Below are 17,903 nucleotides of genomic sequence, written 5' to 3' on the forward strand. Positions count from 1 at the left end.
TGCAATAACTTAATAACTTACTTGAATCTTTCTTTCATAACAACTTTGCATGCACACATAACACTATCTCACAAGCATCACAAGCCTTACCCCCTTCAGGTTCCTGCTGGCTAGGTACATTTCCCATGTTTGCACTTTCCTCTATGCCCACCTCTGGTTGAAATATAAACCTCTGTGTCTCTCAGTACTGTATACCACTACCGTACTCTATAAGATGCCACAGATACTGTATCCTCCTGATCTAACTCCCACTCCAGGCATTTTCTCCCACCCAATAGCTCACAAAGTGCTTGCTGGGCCCAAGAACAGTTCAGCGACCCCTTTGGCCAATTGTGACTTCCTAAATTTCAGTCACCTTCCAGTCGCTGATCACCGCCCGAGGAGCTAGATACGGTACAGATATCAGGCTACTTTCCGCATAACAATAGATTCTATATATCAACCAGAGGGTGAAGCAAACTAATGCTAAACAAAACAAGAACAACCTAAAACCTTTCAAATTCTCCTGAAATCATGTGAGATAGCGTCGTGCGTACTACAAGACAAACAATGACAAACATAGGACAAACATAAGACAAGACTTATCCTCTGATCTCTAATTATCTCTTATTGTCCCCAAGAGGAGGTATCTGGCATGTAGGATCACCCATCAGGGGCACTCTTTCCCAGCCCCACCGGACACACTAGTCTGATCCCAGGAAGAGTTGGTCTTTACGGTAGACCCCAACAGACCATCCCATACCCTCTAGGTATTAGGCAGACTCATACATTCACACAGCCGTTACACGTTAGACATAACAAAACAGTAATACATAGAGCTATCCAATCCAATATACCATTAAGTATCAAGAATGATATTCTACGGTTCTTTGCCAAATAATATGGGCTGGAAGTACAAAAGACAGACTATAGCATACCTTCAGATCCGGTCCAGAGTTAGAAGACCCCCGGAAACACAGAGATATTGTAAGTAAGAAGCAATGGTTCTTACCTCACCGGTGATTGTCTGTGTGTCCTTTGATCCTCAACTCTGTTATTGCCGGGTCTCAAGATATTGAGGTCTTTTGCCTTTGCCAGCCCCACGTTGGGCGCCATTTACTGTCACGGTGGTCTCAATGGGACCATTTAAGTATATTGGATGGATTCCAAATTACGTCACACTCCGGAGCGTCAGTGATGCAATGACACAGAAACAAGATGAATCTGAGCTAAAGCATAAAGTTTATTGAACAAATCATCTCTTCTTATACCCAAAGAAGTGGGCGTACATACAGGGTGTATTATAGAGTAATCATTAACCCGGTAGGCGTATATGGGTGTGTCATTGAGTAATCATTAACCGTTAGGATTCAGCAATTTCTATACATGAGTATTACAAGAATATCCCACCCCTAATCATGAATATTCTAACTGTTCTGACATCTGATGACGAGGTTAACTCAGTGCACATTACGTAGTGTATGTTTAAGTCACCTTACTGCGTGGCATAACAAAGTCTATTCTGACATTGGTTTTTCCATTAGTCTCATCTTAAACTATTTTAATAACCATCTTATCACTTTATTCCAGCCACTTTATTACTCTGTTTATTACGGGGTGTGGCATTATGTCTGCAAATATACTGATTAATATGAAATACGGGTCAAGCTGACCTGGAGATGCATGTTACAAGCTTAAGTTATTGAAAGAATGTATACACATATAGGGAATATATATGAACGTATTGATTTCCCTATCACCAGTGTCATACATGTGCCCTAATATCAGTTTATACCCACATATGACATTATGTCCGATATCCCGGGTACACCAGTGTCATACGTGTCATACATGTGGCATAGATTGCAGTTTGGGCGCACAGCAAGGCGCAGAAGGGAAGGAGCGCTATGTGGCTTTTGGAGCACAGATTCAGATGTTTGGTATCTGGACGCCATGTCATGTTTGTAGAGCCTGTAAAGGTACCAGAAAAGTGGATTCCCCAAAGGAGTGACCCCATTTTGAAAACTGCACCCCTCAAAGAATTTATCAGGGGGTGTAGTGAGTATTAGTATCCCAGACGTGACTGCACAGCGGATGGTGAAGAGGGAACATATAAGCAGTGTGGAGAACACTGCAGACACCAAATTCCCTACTATGTCCCAGTAGCTCCTATAATTGGGGGAGTCACTCTGGGGGTCACTTTGGGGGTGTATCTAATCCTCTAATGTGTGATACTGTATACTGAGCTGTGTATCTAATCCTATCCTGTGTGATACTGTATACTGAGCTGTGTATCTAATCCTGCCATGTGTGATATACTGTATACTGAGCTGTGTATCTAATCCTATCCTGTGTGATACTGTATACTGAGCTTTGTATCTAATCCTATCCTGTTTGATACTGTATCCTGAGCTGTGTATCTAATCCTATCCCGTGTGATACTGTATACTGAGCTGTGTATCTAATCCTATCCCGTGTGATACTGTATACTGAGCTGTGTATCTAATCCTATCCCGTGTGATACTGTATACTGAGCTGTGTATCTAATCCTATCCCGTGTGATACTGTATACTGAGCTGTGTATCTAATCCTATCCTGTGTGATACTGTATACTGAGCTGTGTATCTAATCCTATCCTGTGTGATACTGTATACTGAGCTGTGTATCTAATCCTATCCTGTGTGATACTGTATACTGAGCTGTGTATCTAATCCTATCCTGTGTGATACTGTATACTGAGCTGTGTATCTAATCCTATCCTGTGTGATACTGTATACTGAGCTGTGTATCTAATCCTATCCTGTGTGATACTGTATACTGAGCTGTGTATCTAATTCTATCCTGTGTGATACAGCTGCTGATACATCTCATCTTCTTATTCTTACAGTTTGGGTAATAATGATCTCCCAGACACTTCCTGCACCCAGTTGGCCTCTGGAATAAGGAATAACCGGTCCCTGAAGAGACTTGACCTCTCTGGTAACCGTCTGTCCGGTCCTCACTTCAGTGACTTGATGGCCGCTCTGTCCAGTCCAGCCTGCAGGATAGAGGAATTATAGTGAGTATAAGAGATGTGTACAGGAGGAGACATGTGGGGACAAGTTATACAGGGATGTTATCCTATTATATACTCTGCACCCTGTTATATATAGTCTCACACCACGTGACTGATGAGACTAGAGCTGCACTTCGGTGACACCAAGAAGCAGATGGAGTCCAATCCAACTCGTAGATGAAACAGAGTAAAAGGTGTAATTCATACAAATAGATCACAGGTTACAGTGCAAAAGGTAAACAAGGTTAGAATAACACAGAATATACATGACAGATGTGACGTGTTAATCTGAAGGGAGTGAGAGCGGGTGTGAAGGTGGAGTTAGTGCTCTCCCCTCATGTTACCACAGCCTGCTTATATAGGCGGAGGACGCTTTACCCTCATCCAGGCTACTTCCCCATAAGGATAAGTGTAGGTACGACCCCTCCATGTTCTCCGGATCGTTCCTTGGTTGACCATAGCCCTAAGTTTGGCTACAATGATGTGCTGATAACGAGACTATTTATTACCTCCACCCAATATCCCACCAGCCCCTACATCTGTCATGGATGACATGCTGCACACAAATGCTACTCCATCACCTCCTCCATTCATACACTCTTTAACCCCTTAGTGACCAGCCTGTTTTGGACCTTAATGACCAAGCCACATTTTGAAAATTTGCCCTGTGTGACTTTATCAGTGAATAATTCTGTAACAGTATTAGGCATCCAAGCGATTCTGATATTGTTTTTTCGTGACATGTTGTACTTTACTGAGAAGGTAAAATTAGACTGATATAACTTGCGTAAATTTATTAAAAAACTCGCAAATGATGAAAATTTTGAAAATGTTTCAAGGTTTTCCATTTTCAGCTGCGATATCTCACATATACACAATAATACAGGGCAAAAAAGTTAGTAGTTATAGACTTCCAAATGTTCCTTTTGTGTTTCAAGCATATTTGAAATAATTTTAGCATATTTGAGTAACAATTTACAAGTTTATCGAGTTTATAAGCAAATTTTGGAAATTTGGAGTACGTGATATTTTCCTGTACCAAGCGATGTTTGCAGACAGGAATAGGCGGCCTAATGACAGAAACTCCCATGAAATGACCCAATTTGTAAAACTCACCCCCTTCAGGTATCTTTGAGGGGTACAGTGAGCATTTTGATCAAACAAATATTGTTTTGCAAGAATTATTACAAATGATGAAGAAAATTACATTTTCATTTTCTTCAAATATGTGTCATTTTAAAGCCAGTTTTTTTGCGCACAACGCATCAAAATGAAGAAACACACCCCAAAATTTATCACCCCACTTCTCCCGTGTTAAAAAATGTACACTTTGTGGCCTTAGTCCTATGTACGCACATACAGGAGGGCCCAAGAGGTAGGGAGGGCCAAATGGATTGCAAAACACAAATTTTGCTTGCAGATATTTTAGGCCCATTGCACATTTGAATAAGATTTCAGTTACCAAAGCAATTGAAAACCCCCATAAATGACCCCATTTTATAAACTACAACCCTTAAGGTATTCATTGAGGGGTATAGTGAGTACTTTGACCCCATAAGATTTTATAAAATTTGCGTCAAACAAAAAAATTCATTTGTTTTTTACACACAAGTGTCATTTTATAGGCAATTTTTTTGCACATAACACATGAAAATGAATAAAAACACCCTAAAATAGATGACCCCATTTCTCCTGTGTTCAAAAATGTACACTTTGTGGCCTTAATCCTACGTACGGACGCACGGTAGGGCCCAAAAAGATGGGAGCAACAAGTGGATTTCAAGACACAAATTGTGCTTGCAGATATTTCAGGCCCATTGCGCATTCAAAGAAGATTTGAGTTACCAAAACAATTGAAAACCCCAATAAATGACCCCATTTTATAAACACACCAATAACATACCATGTGAGGGAGGGTCCCCTCCAAACAAAAATAACCAAGATAATAGATTATTATACACCAATGGGCAACAAAAGAAAAATACAACACAATGTGACACAGAACACTATAACAAAGTCCTTAGAAAAAGAACTAGAGGCTGCAGAGAAGGAAGGAGAGGCAAAATAGATGAAGAAACACTGAGCCCCAGTCCCAAAAGGAACAGAGTTTAGGGACATGGATCTTCAATTTATCCAAGTATGAACTTTCATCAGCTGAAACCAGTCTCTTGTCTAGAGGACTATCCTTCTGCCCCACTCAAAAAGTGGATGATTTACAATGATACAATGATCTAAATAGATACATTAGGAAACTTACACTTAATAGACATTTCCATATAGTTCAGGATTCTCAACATCAAAAGATTGAAAGAATTGAGTCTGCTAAAACTTCAACAATGGGGGATATTATATATCCAAACGCCACTGAAATCAAACCACCATCCACCTTTTACCCGTTGCATCATAAGGGTCATAATATTGAAACGTTTTTTTCTCTAGTCTCAAATGATTTTAAAAAACTCACCAATCATAGTGAGGTTCCCTCAAACCTCACTCATGATGAAAAGAAAGCCTTAAAATCCCTTAAAAACAATTCAGATATAATAATAATCAGAAATGCAGATAAAGGGGCAGGAGTGGTTGTGCAAAATAAAAAATGTTCCATTCAAGAAGCTAATAGAATTTTAGCAGATACTAACTATTATATTAAATTGGATTCGGATCCCGCACAATCTCATTTATAAAAGTACTTACTACTTGTTAATAAAGCTCATGCAGAAGGCATTCTGTCTAAAAAAGAGGAGTATCTACATATCAAAAATCCAACAATAAGTTTATTCTATCACTTACCTAAAATACACAAAGACCCCCTCAATCCACCTGGTAGGAGAAAAATCCCCCCACAGTTTGTTACACAATTTCTCCTGAACACGGCAATACCCCATATGTGGCCATAATCTGCTGTATGGGGACATGGCGGGGCTCAGAATGGAGAGAGCGCTATTTGGCTTTTGGAGGGAAGATGTTGCTGGAATAGTTTTCAGGTGCCATGTCACATCTGCTGAGCCCCTAAAGTACCAATACAATGGAAACCCCGTAAAAGTTACCCCATTTTAAAAACTACACCCATCAAAGAATGTATCAAGGGGTATTATCATTTTGAGGCTAAAAATGCTTCCCAAAAATTAATGTACACAAAATGAAAATTTAAATTTTGAAAGAAATCTGCCATTTCGGTGCCAATACGTTGCACCCACTTTGTGTTGTCAGAGACCTGCACTCCTAAAACTATTAAGGGGCCATCCCGAGGGGCAAAAAATGATATATGTGGGTATAAACTTCTGCTTGGGCACACAGCAGGGCTCAGAAGGGAAGGAGCACTGAACTTTTTAGCTATTGGGGTACAGATTTAGAGGGACCCTCTGGGCGCCATGTTGTTTTGGCAGAGCCCTGGAGGTGCCAGTAAACTGGAATTCCCCAATAAGTGACCCCATTTTGTAGGGCAATTTTAGGGTCTCTCCAAATGTGACATGGTGTCCAAAAACCAACAATCTAAATCTGCTCTCCAAAAGCACATATCGCTCCTTCACATCTGCGCCCTGCTGTGTACCCAAATGGCGGTGTATGCCCACATGTATGACACTGGTGTACCCCGGATAACGGACTTAATGTCATATGTGGCACAGAAGGGAAGGAGCGCTATTTTTGTTTTTGGAGCACAGTTTGGTTTTTGGACGTCACTTTTGCAAAGCCCCTGAATTGCCAATAAAGTGGAATCCGCAGACATGTCACCCCATTTTGGACACTACCCCACTGATGGGATTTATAAAGTGGTCTAGCGAGCGTTTTTAACCCTTGAGTGTTGCATTTATTTAGTTTCCAGAAATGAAATTGCAGCTGATAATGAGAAGTTAAAAATGAAATTTTTCCAGAGATTCGCCATTTCAGTGCCCAATATGTTGTGCCCGACTTATGTCAGCAGAGACACTCCAAAAACTGGTAAGCGGGTATCCCGGGCACAACAGCTTTTACAGCGTTCATCTCTGATACAAGGCGGGCACAACATATTACGCACTGAAATGACGGATTCCTGGAAAAATTGTCATTTTCACCTCTCACAAACAGCTGCGTATTCATTTATGGATAATAAGTTATAGCAACACTTGGGGATTAAAAATACTCTCTGTACCCCTGGAGAAATCCTTCAGGGGTGTAGTTTCCAAAATAAGGTCACATATCAGGGGATTCCACTTTACTGGTGTTTCAGCTCTGCAAAAGTGTCATGGCATCCAAAAACCCAATAACCCTTCTTCCTTTCTGTGTCCGGCTGTGCCCTAATATCAGTATATACGACATATGACATTACGTCCGTTATCCTGGGTACACCAGTGTCATACATGTGCCCTAATATCAGTATATACCACATATGACATTACATACGTTATCCTGGGTACACCAGTGTCATACATGTGCCCTAATATCAGTATATACCACATATGACATTACGTACGTTATCCGGGGTACACCAGTGTCATACATGTGCCCTAATATCAGTATATACCACATATGACATTACGTACGTTATCCTGGGTACACCAGTGTCATACATGTGCCCTAATATCAGTATATACCACATATGACATTACGTATATTATCCTGGGTACACCAGTGTCATACATGTGCCCTAATATCAGTATATACCACATATGACATTACATACGTTATCCTGGGTACACCAGTGTCATACATGTGCCCTAATATCAGTATATACCACATATGACATTACGTCCGTTATCCCGGGTACACCATGTGATACATGTGCCCTAATATCAGTATATACCACATATGACATTACGTACATTATCCTGGGTACACCAGTGTCATACATGTGCCCTAATATCAGTATATACCACATATGACATTACGTACGTTATCCTGGGTACACCAGTATCAGACATGTGCCCTAATATCAGTATATACCACATATGACCTTACGTACGTTATCCTGGGTACACCAGTGTCATACATGTGCCCTAATATCAGTATATACCACATATGACATTACGTACGTTATCCCGGGTACACCAGTATCAGACATGTGCCCTAATATCAGTATATACCACATATGACATTACGTACGTTATCCCGGGTACACCAGTATCATACATGTGTCCTAATATCAGTATATACCACATACGACATTACGTACAGTATCCTGGCTACACCAGTGTCATACATGTGCCCTAATATCAGTATATACCACATATGACATTACATACGTTATCCTGGGTACACCAGTGTCATACATGTGCCCTAATATCATTATATACCACATATGACATTACATACGTTATCCTGGGTACACCAGTGTCATACATGTGCCCTAATATCAGTATATACCACATATGACATTACGTATGTTATCCTGGGTACACCAGTGTCATACATGTGTCCTAATATCAGTATATACCACATATCACATTACATACGTTATCCTGGGTACACCAGTGTCATACATGTGTCCTAATATCAGTATATACCACATATGACATTACGTACGTTATCCCGGGTACACCAGTGTGATACATGTGCCCTAATATCAGTATATACCACATATGACATTACATACGTTATCCTGGTTACACCAGTGTCATACATGTGCCCTAATATCAGTATATACCACATATGACATTACATACGTTATCCTGGATACACCAGTGTCATACATGTGCCCTAATATCGGTATATACCACATATGACATTACGTACAGTATCCTGGGTACTCCAGTGTCATACATGTGCCCTAATATCAGTATATACCACATATGACATTATGTATGTTATCCCGGGTACACCAGTGTCATACATGTGCCCTAATATCAGTATATACCACATATGACATTACATACGTTATCCGGGGTACACCAGTGTCATACATGTGCCCTAATATCAGTATATACCACATATGACATTACATACGTTATCCGGGGTACACCAGTGTCATACATGTGTCCTAATATCAGTATATACCACATATGACATTACGAACATTATCCGGGGTACACCAGTGTCATACATGTGCCCTAATATCAGTATATACCACATATGACATTACGTCCATTATCCGGGGTACACCAGTGTCATACATGTGCCCTAATATCAGTATATACCACATATGACATTACATACGTTATCCTGGGTACACCAGTGTCATACATGTGCCCTAATATCAGTATATACCACATATGACATTACGTATGTTATCCTGGGTACACCAGTGTCATACATGTGTCCTAATATCAGTATATACCACATATGACATTACATACGTTATCCTGGATACACCAGTGTCATACATGTGCCCTAATATCGGTATATACCACATATGACATTACGTATAGTATCCTGGATACTCCAGTGTCATACATGTGCCCTAATATCAGTATATACCACATATGACATTATGTATGTTATCCCGGGTACACCAGTGTCATACATGTGCCCTAATATCAGTATATACCACATATGACATTACATACGTTATCCGGGGTACACCAGTGTCATACATGTGCCCTAATATCAGTATATACCACATATGACATTACGTCCGTTATCCTGGGTACATCAGTGTCATACATGTGCCCTAATATCAGTATATACCACATATGACATTACATACATTATCCTGGGTACACCAGTGTCATACATGTGCCCTAATATCAGTATATACCACATATGACATTACATACATTATCCGGGGTACACCAGTGTCATACATGTGCCCTAATATCAGTATATACCACATATGACATTACGTCCATTATCAGGGGTACACCAGTGTCATACATGTGCCCTAATATCAGTATATACCACATATGACATTACATACGTTATCCTGGGTACACCAGTGTCATACATGTGCCCTAATATCAGTATATACCACATATGACATTACGTACATTATCTGGGGTACACCAGTGTCATACATGTGCCCTAATATCAGTATATACCACATATGACATTACGTCCATTATCCGGGGTACACCAGTGTCATACATGTGCCCTAATATCAGTATATACCACATATGACATTACATACGTTATCCTGGGTACACCAGTGTCATACATGTGCCCTAATATCAGTATATACCACATATGACATTACGTACGTTATCCCGGGTACACCAGTGTCATACATGTGCCCTAATATCAGTATATACCACATATGACATTACGTACGTTATCCGGGGTACACCAGTGTCATACATGTGGCACAGATTGCAGTTTGGGCGCACAGCAGGGCGCAGAAGGGAAGGAGCGCTATGTGGCTTTTGGAGTACAGAGTCAGATGTTTGGTATCCGGACGCCATGTCATGTTTGTAGAGCCTGTAAAGGTACCAGAAAAGTGGATTCCCCAAAGGAGTGACCCCATTTTGAAAACTGCACCCCTCAAAGAATTTATCAGGGGGTGTAGTGAGTATTAGTATCCCAGACGTGACTGCACAGCGGATGGCGAAGAGGGAATATATAAGCGGTGCGGAGAACATTGCAGACACCAAATTCCCTACTATGTCCCAGTAGCTCCTATAATTGGGGGAGTCACTCTGGGGGTCACTTTTGGTGTCTGTTCCCTCATAAGCTGTAAATCTGGGGTGTCCCCTGATATCCGCTCGCACAGCTTATATATTCCCTTCCTGCCACAGCCAGTTGTGTTATAATGATTTGGCGATTTTTGCAGGTTTTTGTCTTCACATTCACAGTCTTTTTTACTTTTCTGGTGACGCGGCCATATAAGGGCTTGTTGTTTGCGGGATGAGATGTATTTTGTAATGACACCATTGTTGGGTGCCTACAACTTACTGATTACATTTTATTAACTCTTTTTTTGCTGAATTTCAAAAAATAAAATCAATTCTGGCATTGCATTTTACCTTTTACATTTTGCGCCATGCAGCGTACAGTATCAGTAACATGTGACCTTTATTCTGCGGCTCGGTACGGTTACGGCGTGCACTGTACAGTATAAGTAACGTGACCTTTATTCTGCGGGTCGGTACGGTTACGGCGTTACCTCATTTATAGTATTTTTTATGCGTAACTAATTCTGCAGAACAAAAACACATTTGGGGACATAAATCGGTGATTTTTGCATCGCCATCTTCTGAGAGGTGTAACATTGTTATTTTTCAGTTGACAGTGTTGATTGGAGGTTTATTTTTTGCGGGACAACCTGTGCTTTTTATTGGTAATATTTTGGGGTGTATATGACCTTTTGGTCACTTTTTATAGCATATTTTCTAAGGTGAGTTGGCGAAAAATCACTACTTCCGGCGGGTTTTTTCCGTTTTTTTCCCCAACGTTTACCATATACATTAAATATTATTTCAGTTTTATTGTACAGATTGATACGCACGTGATGATACCAAATATGCATTGTTTTTATTAATTTTTAGGTTTGTTTTTTTTTACATAACTCATTTTCTATAGAAAAAAGGGGATTTTTGGGGCTTTATAACTTTATTCATTTTTTTCAAATACTTTATTTATTTATTTTTCACTTTTTATTTCACTTTTTTGTGTGTCCCTTTTAGGACATTTCTATCAGCAATGATTTCATTGTTGAATCAATGTTACAGGCTGGAGACACAGGCTGCATGTGTCTCCAGTCTGTAACAGGGCGTCTGCATCGCTTGGCTTCCTTAGTACCCGGGCAGGATCAACCAGGTAACGGGGGTCTCAGGTAGCCTGGGGTCACTGGCCAGACCCCAGGCTACATGTTTTGCATATCAGCACCCCCCGATCTCGCCGCGGAGGGTGCCGATAACGCTGGCACTGTCATGGAACCGCTTCAGTTCCGTGATCATGTTTGATCACGGAACTGAAGGGGTTAAAAAAACCCGATCTGAGCCCCCTAGCATGGGGGGTAATGGAGCAGGGTCTTAGCTGTCAGATACAGCTAGGACCCCCTCCAATTATGTCGGCACTAACAGGGAATCCTTCCCTGACTGCCCGACGTTGTTTTCCTATAGGGCAGTCAGGAAGGACCTGTCAGTGCCGACGTAGATTCCCTATGGGACGGTCGTTAAGGGGTTAAGTTTGTGATGGGATGAGGTTGTAGAGACCTGACATGGGGTAACAATATGTTCTTTTTCTGAATATATACGGTATATTTTCCTGACTATAAGGGCCTTACAGTGAGGACAGTATAGAGGGAGGGGACTGACTGCACCGGGGCGTCTTAGATGCTATGTGTTATTAACCTCAATCCATGTTCTCTATTTCCCAGGATCCTGAGCTGCAGGTCACCTCCTCTTACTAGTCACCTAATGCCCCTCTCCATTAGGCCCTCTGGTACATGTAGTCCAGGAGGAAGGCCTGAATAATGGAGCATCCACTGAACTGCATTACATAGAGGGCTAATGTAATATCTGTGCAGGATACCTTGTCCTCTCTGCATGACAGCGGCCATTATGAGCGGTATATGTACAGGCAGCAAATGTGACAACTGTGAGCGACAGAATAGAGCACAATAGGACGGCAAGTACAATGGAGTAAGGCCGGTTGTAGATGAGCGTGCTGTAACTGGCCTACCATGATGTAATAGCCCGGGCTGTACATGGGGATGTCCCTGTGTGCCAACCATGCATGGGCCGCATAACAATGGGTCCGTGTGCTCTGCGTGACATACACAGACAGCACACTGACCCACACCACGGTCATACAGCTAAATAACAGACATTATACAGAGGAATAAGAGGCAGAGCCCGGGGAATATGAGGCACATTATAGCGGAAAGCCAAGAGTGGAATCGTATGGAATAGGAACTATATAGGAATCTCTTATACTTCTCCTCCTGCCTAAATCCACTCCTGGCGACGGCTCAGAATACTGCAGCAACATTTACAGCAAAAATCACAGCTTTTCTACATCGTGTGGCCTCAGCCTTTATCCATTGTCCAGTATTCTGGTTTTATTCTTGCAGATTTTTATTGTCTCTTCACTGCCTTCCTGTTTAGGTATTTTATAGAGCCCCCGCCCCTTTATTAATGTTCTCTATCACTTTTTTGGTATAAAAATGGTGTTTTGGCTCCTTAACCAGTTCCAGACGCCCATAGACAATATATCTATATATACATCTGGGCAGTGCAACTGTAACCCTGCAAAAAATAAGTAACATGACTGCTCACCAGCACTACCTCGCCCCGTCACAGATTGTAGCTCCGCCCCCAGCGACACAAAATAAGTGTCACCAAAGTAAACTGACCATAACCGAGAGGGAAAGCTAGTAAAGGGAAAAAGTACACAAAAATTTGAAAACCAAGATATTTCCCTCCTTTTTTGTTCACATTTTTTCAGATAGTAAAAGAAATAATACAAACATGACATAAAGCCTTATTTATCACAGAAATATAACCCAAAGAAAAAACATGTTTTAGTTCTCAAAACTGCAAGTATGAAAAAACGTACAAATGTGTCTGGTCCTGAACAGGACAATAGCCCAGCACTGAAGGGGTTAATCACTGATTGTAAAAAAAAAAATTGTTACAAATTTTTCTAAAATGCCGCCCTCGCTACGTACATAAAAGGGCATGACAAAAAGTGTGGCTAGCCCAGGTACACCAACCCCTTCAGATTAAATCCTTGACATAAGGGGCTAACATGTGCGATTGGAGCTCAGCTATGACTGCACGTGTTACAGGTAAGAGTCATATGTATGGTGGGTGACAGCTGGGCCAGTGTTGGGGGGGGGGGACTGGGCAAATGCCCCAAGATCCACAGCACAAGAACCTTTGGTCTGAGGATCCGGATCAGGGGAGCCCTAGCTACAAGTGTATTGGCGTGCTAAAGCACCAATACTGTGGACATCGGCATCTATTATAGAGTAGCAGTCCCTGCTCTACATAGAAGATGGAAAAGGACCTTGTAGTGATGTTATCACAGGTCCTGCTCCACTAGCAGGGAGAGGCGTCAGCCTCAGGATATAGCGGGGAGCCTGGGATGGTGAGTACAAGGCTTATTATATTTCTGAGAAATTAAAGGAGTTTATTACTAATAAAGGGGGCACATACTTACTGACAGATTAGATTTAATACTTTCAGGGCAATTTATAACGGGAGGGGGGTATTTATAAGGAGCATTTATTGTTACTAACCCTAGGGGAGCTATTATATAAGGATGGGGGGATAGTTCTCCTGGCTTTATTAATAATAGGTCATCCTTCTAATAATAATAATCCTTCATTAATAATAGGTCATCCTTTTTATACGAGAGAGAGAGATACTATTATTAACAAAGCTCGGGGAACTATTATTTCCCCCCCCCCATTAATAATAGTTCCCCCTGCCTTATTAGTAGTTACTCCCTATAAATAGATCCCATTATATACAACATTTATAAATTTATAAGAAAAATCTATTATTAACAAATATATATATATATATATATATATATATATATATATATATATATATATATATATGGAGGAACTAATAAGGGGGTCTTATATTAGTAAAGCTGGTGGAAGAATTATTTATAGTGTTGGCCAAAAGTACTGGCACCCCTGCAATTCTGTCAGATAATACTCGGTTTCTTCCAGAAAATGATTGCAATCAAAAATTCTTTGGTATTATTATCTTCATTTAATTTGTCTTCAATGGAAAACCACAAAAAGAATTGTCAAAAAGCTAAATTGGATATAATTCCACAGCAAACATAAAAAAGGGGGTGGACAAAAGTATTGGCACTGTTTGAAAAATCATGTGATGCTTCTCTAATTTGTGTAATTAACAGCACCTGTTACTTACCGAAGGCACCTAACAGGTGGTGGCAATAACTAAATCACACTTGCAGCCAGTTGAAATGGATTAAAGTTGACTCCACCTCTGTCCTGTGTCCTTGTGTGACCACATTGAGCATGGAGAAAAGAAAGACCAAAGAACTGTCTGAGGACTTGTGAGGAAGCATGAGCAATCTCAAGGCTACAAGTCCATCTCCAAAGACCTGAATGTTCCTGTGTCTACCGTGCGCAGTGTCATCAAGAAGTGTAAAGCCCATGGCCCTGTGGCTAACCTCCCTAGATGTGGACGGAAAAGAAACATTGATGAGAGATTTCACCGCAAGATTGTGCAGATGGTGGATAAAGAACCTCGACTAACATCCAAACAAGTTCCATCTGCCCTGCAGTCCGAGGGGACAACAGTGTCACCCCGTACTATCCGGGGGCGTCTGAATGAGAAGGGACTGTATGGTAGGAGACCCAGAAAGACCCCACTTCTTACCCACAGACATAAGCCAGGCTGGAGTTTGCCAAAACTTACCTGAGAAAGCCAAAAACGTTTTGGAAGAATGTTCTCTGGTCAGAGGAGACAAAAGTAGGAAAAGGCCTCAACATAGAGTTTACAGGGAAAAAAGAGGCCTTCAAAGAGAAGAAGACGCCCCCTACAGTCAGACATGGCGGAGGTCCCTGATGGTTTGGGGTTGCTTTGCTGCCTCTGGCACTGGACTGCTTGACCGTGTGCATGGCATTATGAAGTCTGAAGACGACCAACACATTGTGCAGCATAATGTAGGGCCCAGTGTGAGAAAGCTGGGTCTCCCTCAGAGGTCAGGGCTCTTCCAGCAGGACAAGGACCCAAAACACACTTCAGGTCAGCACTAGAAAATGGTGGTGAGAGAAAGCCCTGGAGACTTGTAAAGTGGCAGCAATGAGTCCAGCCCTGAATCCCATAGAACACCTGTGGGGGAGGGGGAAAGATCTCACAATGGCAGTTTGGAGAAGGCCCCCTTCACATCTCAGGGGGGACCGCGAGCAGTTTGCCAAAGAAGAAGGGTCTAAAGCAGAGCCTTGTAAGAAACTCATTGCTGGTTACCGGAAGCGGTTGTTCCCAGTTATTTTACAGTCTAAAGGTTGTGCTACCAAGACAAGACTTCTGTCCGGCCCATTTTTGGAGTTTTGTGTAAAATGATCGATGATGTGACTTTTTTTCATTCTCTTTTGTGTTTTTTCATTGCAAGCAAAATAAATGAAGATATTACCAAAGAGTTTGTGCTTGTAATCATTATCTGGGGGACAGCGAGGATTATCTGACAGAATTGCAGGGGGGCCAATACTTTTGGCCAACACTGTATAAGGTTGGACTATTAATAATAAGCCCAGCTGGGGAATTATAGTTAATAAGGAGGGATTATTATTAAAGGGATCCTAACATTTAAACTCCATTTTTTTCTGCCTATCCTGTACAGGTACGTCAGGGAATGTGGATCGTTCCCTCGTGCCTGTACGTGATGGAGATCGTAGGGACTCAGAAGCAGAGCCCGTGCAATCACCATGGGAGACCGGCTGTTTAACCCTTAAGGTGCCATGATCAATAGCGATCGGGTCATTCCGTGTCAAGTGAACCAATGATTTTTCCCTCTATATTTTTAATTCTTTTGAGATTTTGTTATTTGATAATAGTGTGTCAGAGAATGCAAAATGTGAAGAAAAAAAAAAATTCTATAATTTTTTGTTTTTAATTGATTTTCAAAGTTCAGAAAAAGTGTGAATTTCTGTGTTGCCTGCCTTTACATTTCTCCTCATAACTCAGGCTAGAAAAAAGATAGAGAAACAAAATAAACGCCATTCTACTCAGAACTACACAGGCTTTCACCAAATATGTCACAAGAGTATCTTTGTTAATATTTTACCCATGTGAACGCAAACGCAAAATTTTAAAACGCATTTCCGAAAAAAATGTTTTATTTAAAAATTTCAAAAAAATGCACATGGGCCTGCTATGCCCTTAGCTACATCTGTACCAAAATTCAAGTTGGGATCGCGATGGGATAATATTTTAAAATATAACTATTACAGTGTCATTCCGAAAATCTTGAATTCAGATCTGTTCAGCCTGTGGTCTAAAAGTGTGGGGTCTATATGTGAGATATGTACAGAGAATGATCCACCTCACAAAATTTTGTGAATATGATCGGCGCTGGTGGCTGGCTACTGTACTCTCCAAAGATTGTGAAAATGAAGACATAAAATTAACTTTTTTGCATCCTTCTGGTCCAGCACCATCCTTTGTGTATCCAAGAAAACCAGACATTTTACAAGTCAACAAAAATCAGATATTAACTCAGGTGGAGCCGAACACCATGACAGGCCGTACATACTCTTTGACACAAAAGGAAATGGCCATTGCTAGTAAGCGCTTATGGACAAGATTACATTTCACTCACTAGAAAGGACAAATTGATGATAAAAGGCCGAGAGTTTAAAAATGTCCTATTGTTTGATTAGTTCATATTTTATAAAATGAGGATTTATCTACTGGACTATTTTTCTTAATAAATTACATGTTTAGTGATATAATAAAAAACAATTGTTACATGTAGAAATAGGTGTTATAAATATTGGTTCTTGTACTCTTGTTAACATATAATTAGGATGAGACTATTTAGAACATCACACTTGAGAATATGAGCAGTTTTTTTCTTTCGGTTTGTTCAATACATTCAGGTTGAAAATACTGGACAAGTTGTGTTATGATGATAAGATGTATTTATTCTGGCACTTATGGGATTTGTTTTTTGTTTCTCTTTATTGGTGCATATAAATGTTGAATTCAGCAAGTTGTAATTTGAAAAGAAAAAAGGAAGAAGCTCACACAAACATAAAATCAGATGATTCAAGGCTTAAAAAAAAAAAAAAAAAAAAATTGATTCCAATTTGGTCCCAAGTTGAAAACCTGTACAAATATAACCAAGAACACAAGTAACACAAATGCATTTTTTCACAATTTTAAAACATATGTTTTTTTCACAATTGCGCATCAAAATTTTGAATTTGATTTCTCCAAAACAAAATATAAAGAAACATCGTCTTGTGACATATCAAATGAAAGCCGGTACCGCTCTGAGAAAAATGATGCCTTTCCCACCTATTTAT

At 40.6% G+C, this 17,903-nt stretch overlaps 1 protein-coding gene across 1 annotated transcript in view; it reads left to right on the top strand.

The window, feature by feature from the left end:
- The window catches only part of LOC142214651 (NACHT, LRR and PYD domains-containing protein 3-like), a 260,153-nt gene that overhangs the window by 179,442 nt on the left and 62,808 nt on the right, over positions 1-17,903 (top strand). Inside the window, exon 13 of the mRNA XM_075283591.1 lies at positions 2,867-3,037. Within this exon, the coding sequence (XP_075139692.1) occupies positions 2,867-3,037 (171 nt within the window). The remainder of the gene's footprint in view (positions 1-2,866; positions 3,038-17,903) is intronic.

The sequence above is a fragment of the Leptodactylus fuscus genome, chromosome 7 (genome assembly GCF_031893055.1).
Source record: "Leptodactylus fuscus isolate aLepFus1 chromosome 7, aLepFus1.hap2, whole genome shotgun sequence".
Lineage (NCBI taxonomy): Eukaryota > Metazoa > Chordata > Amphibia > Anura > Leptodactylidae > Leptodactylus > Leptodactylus fuscus.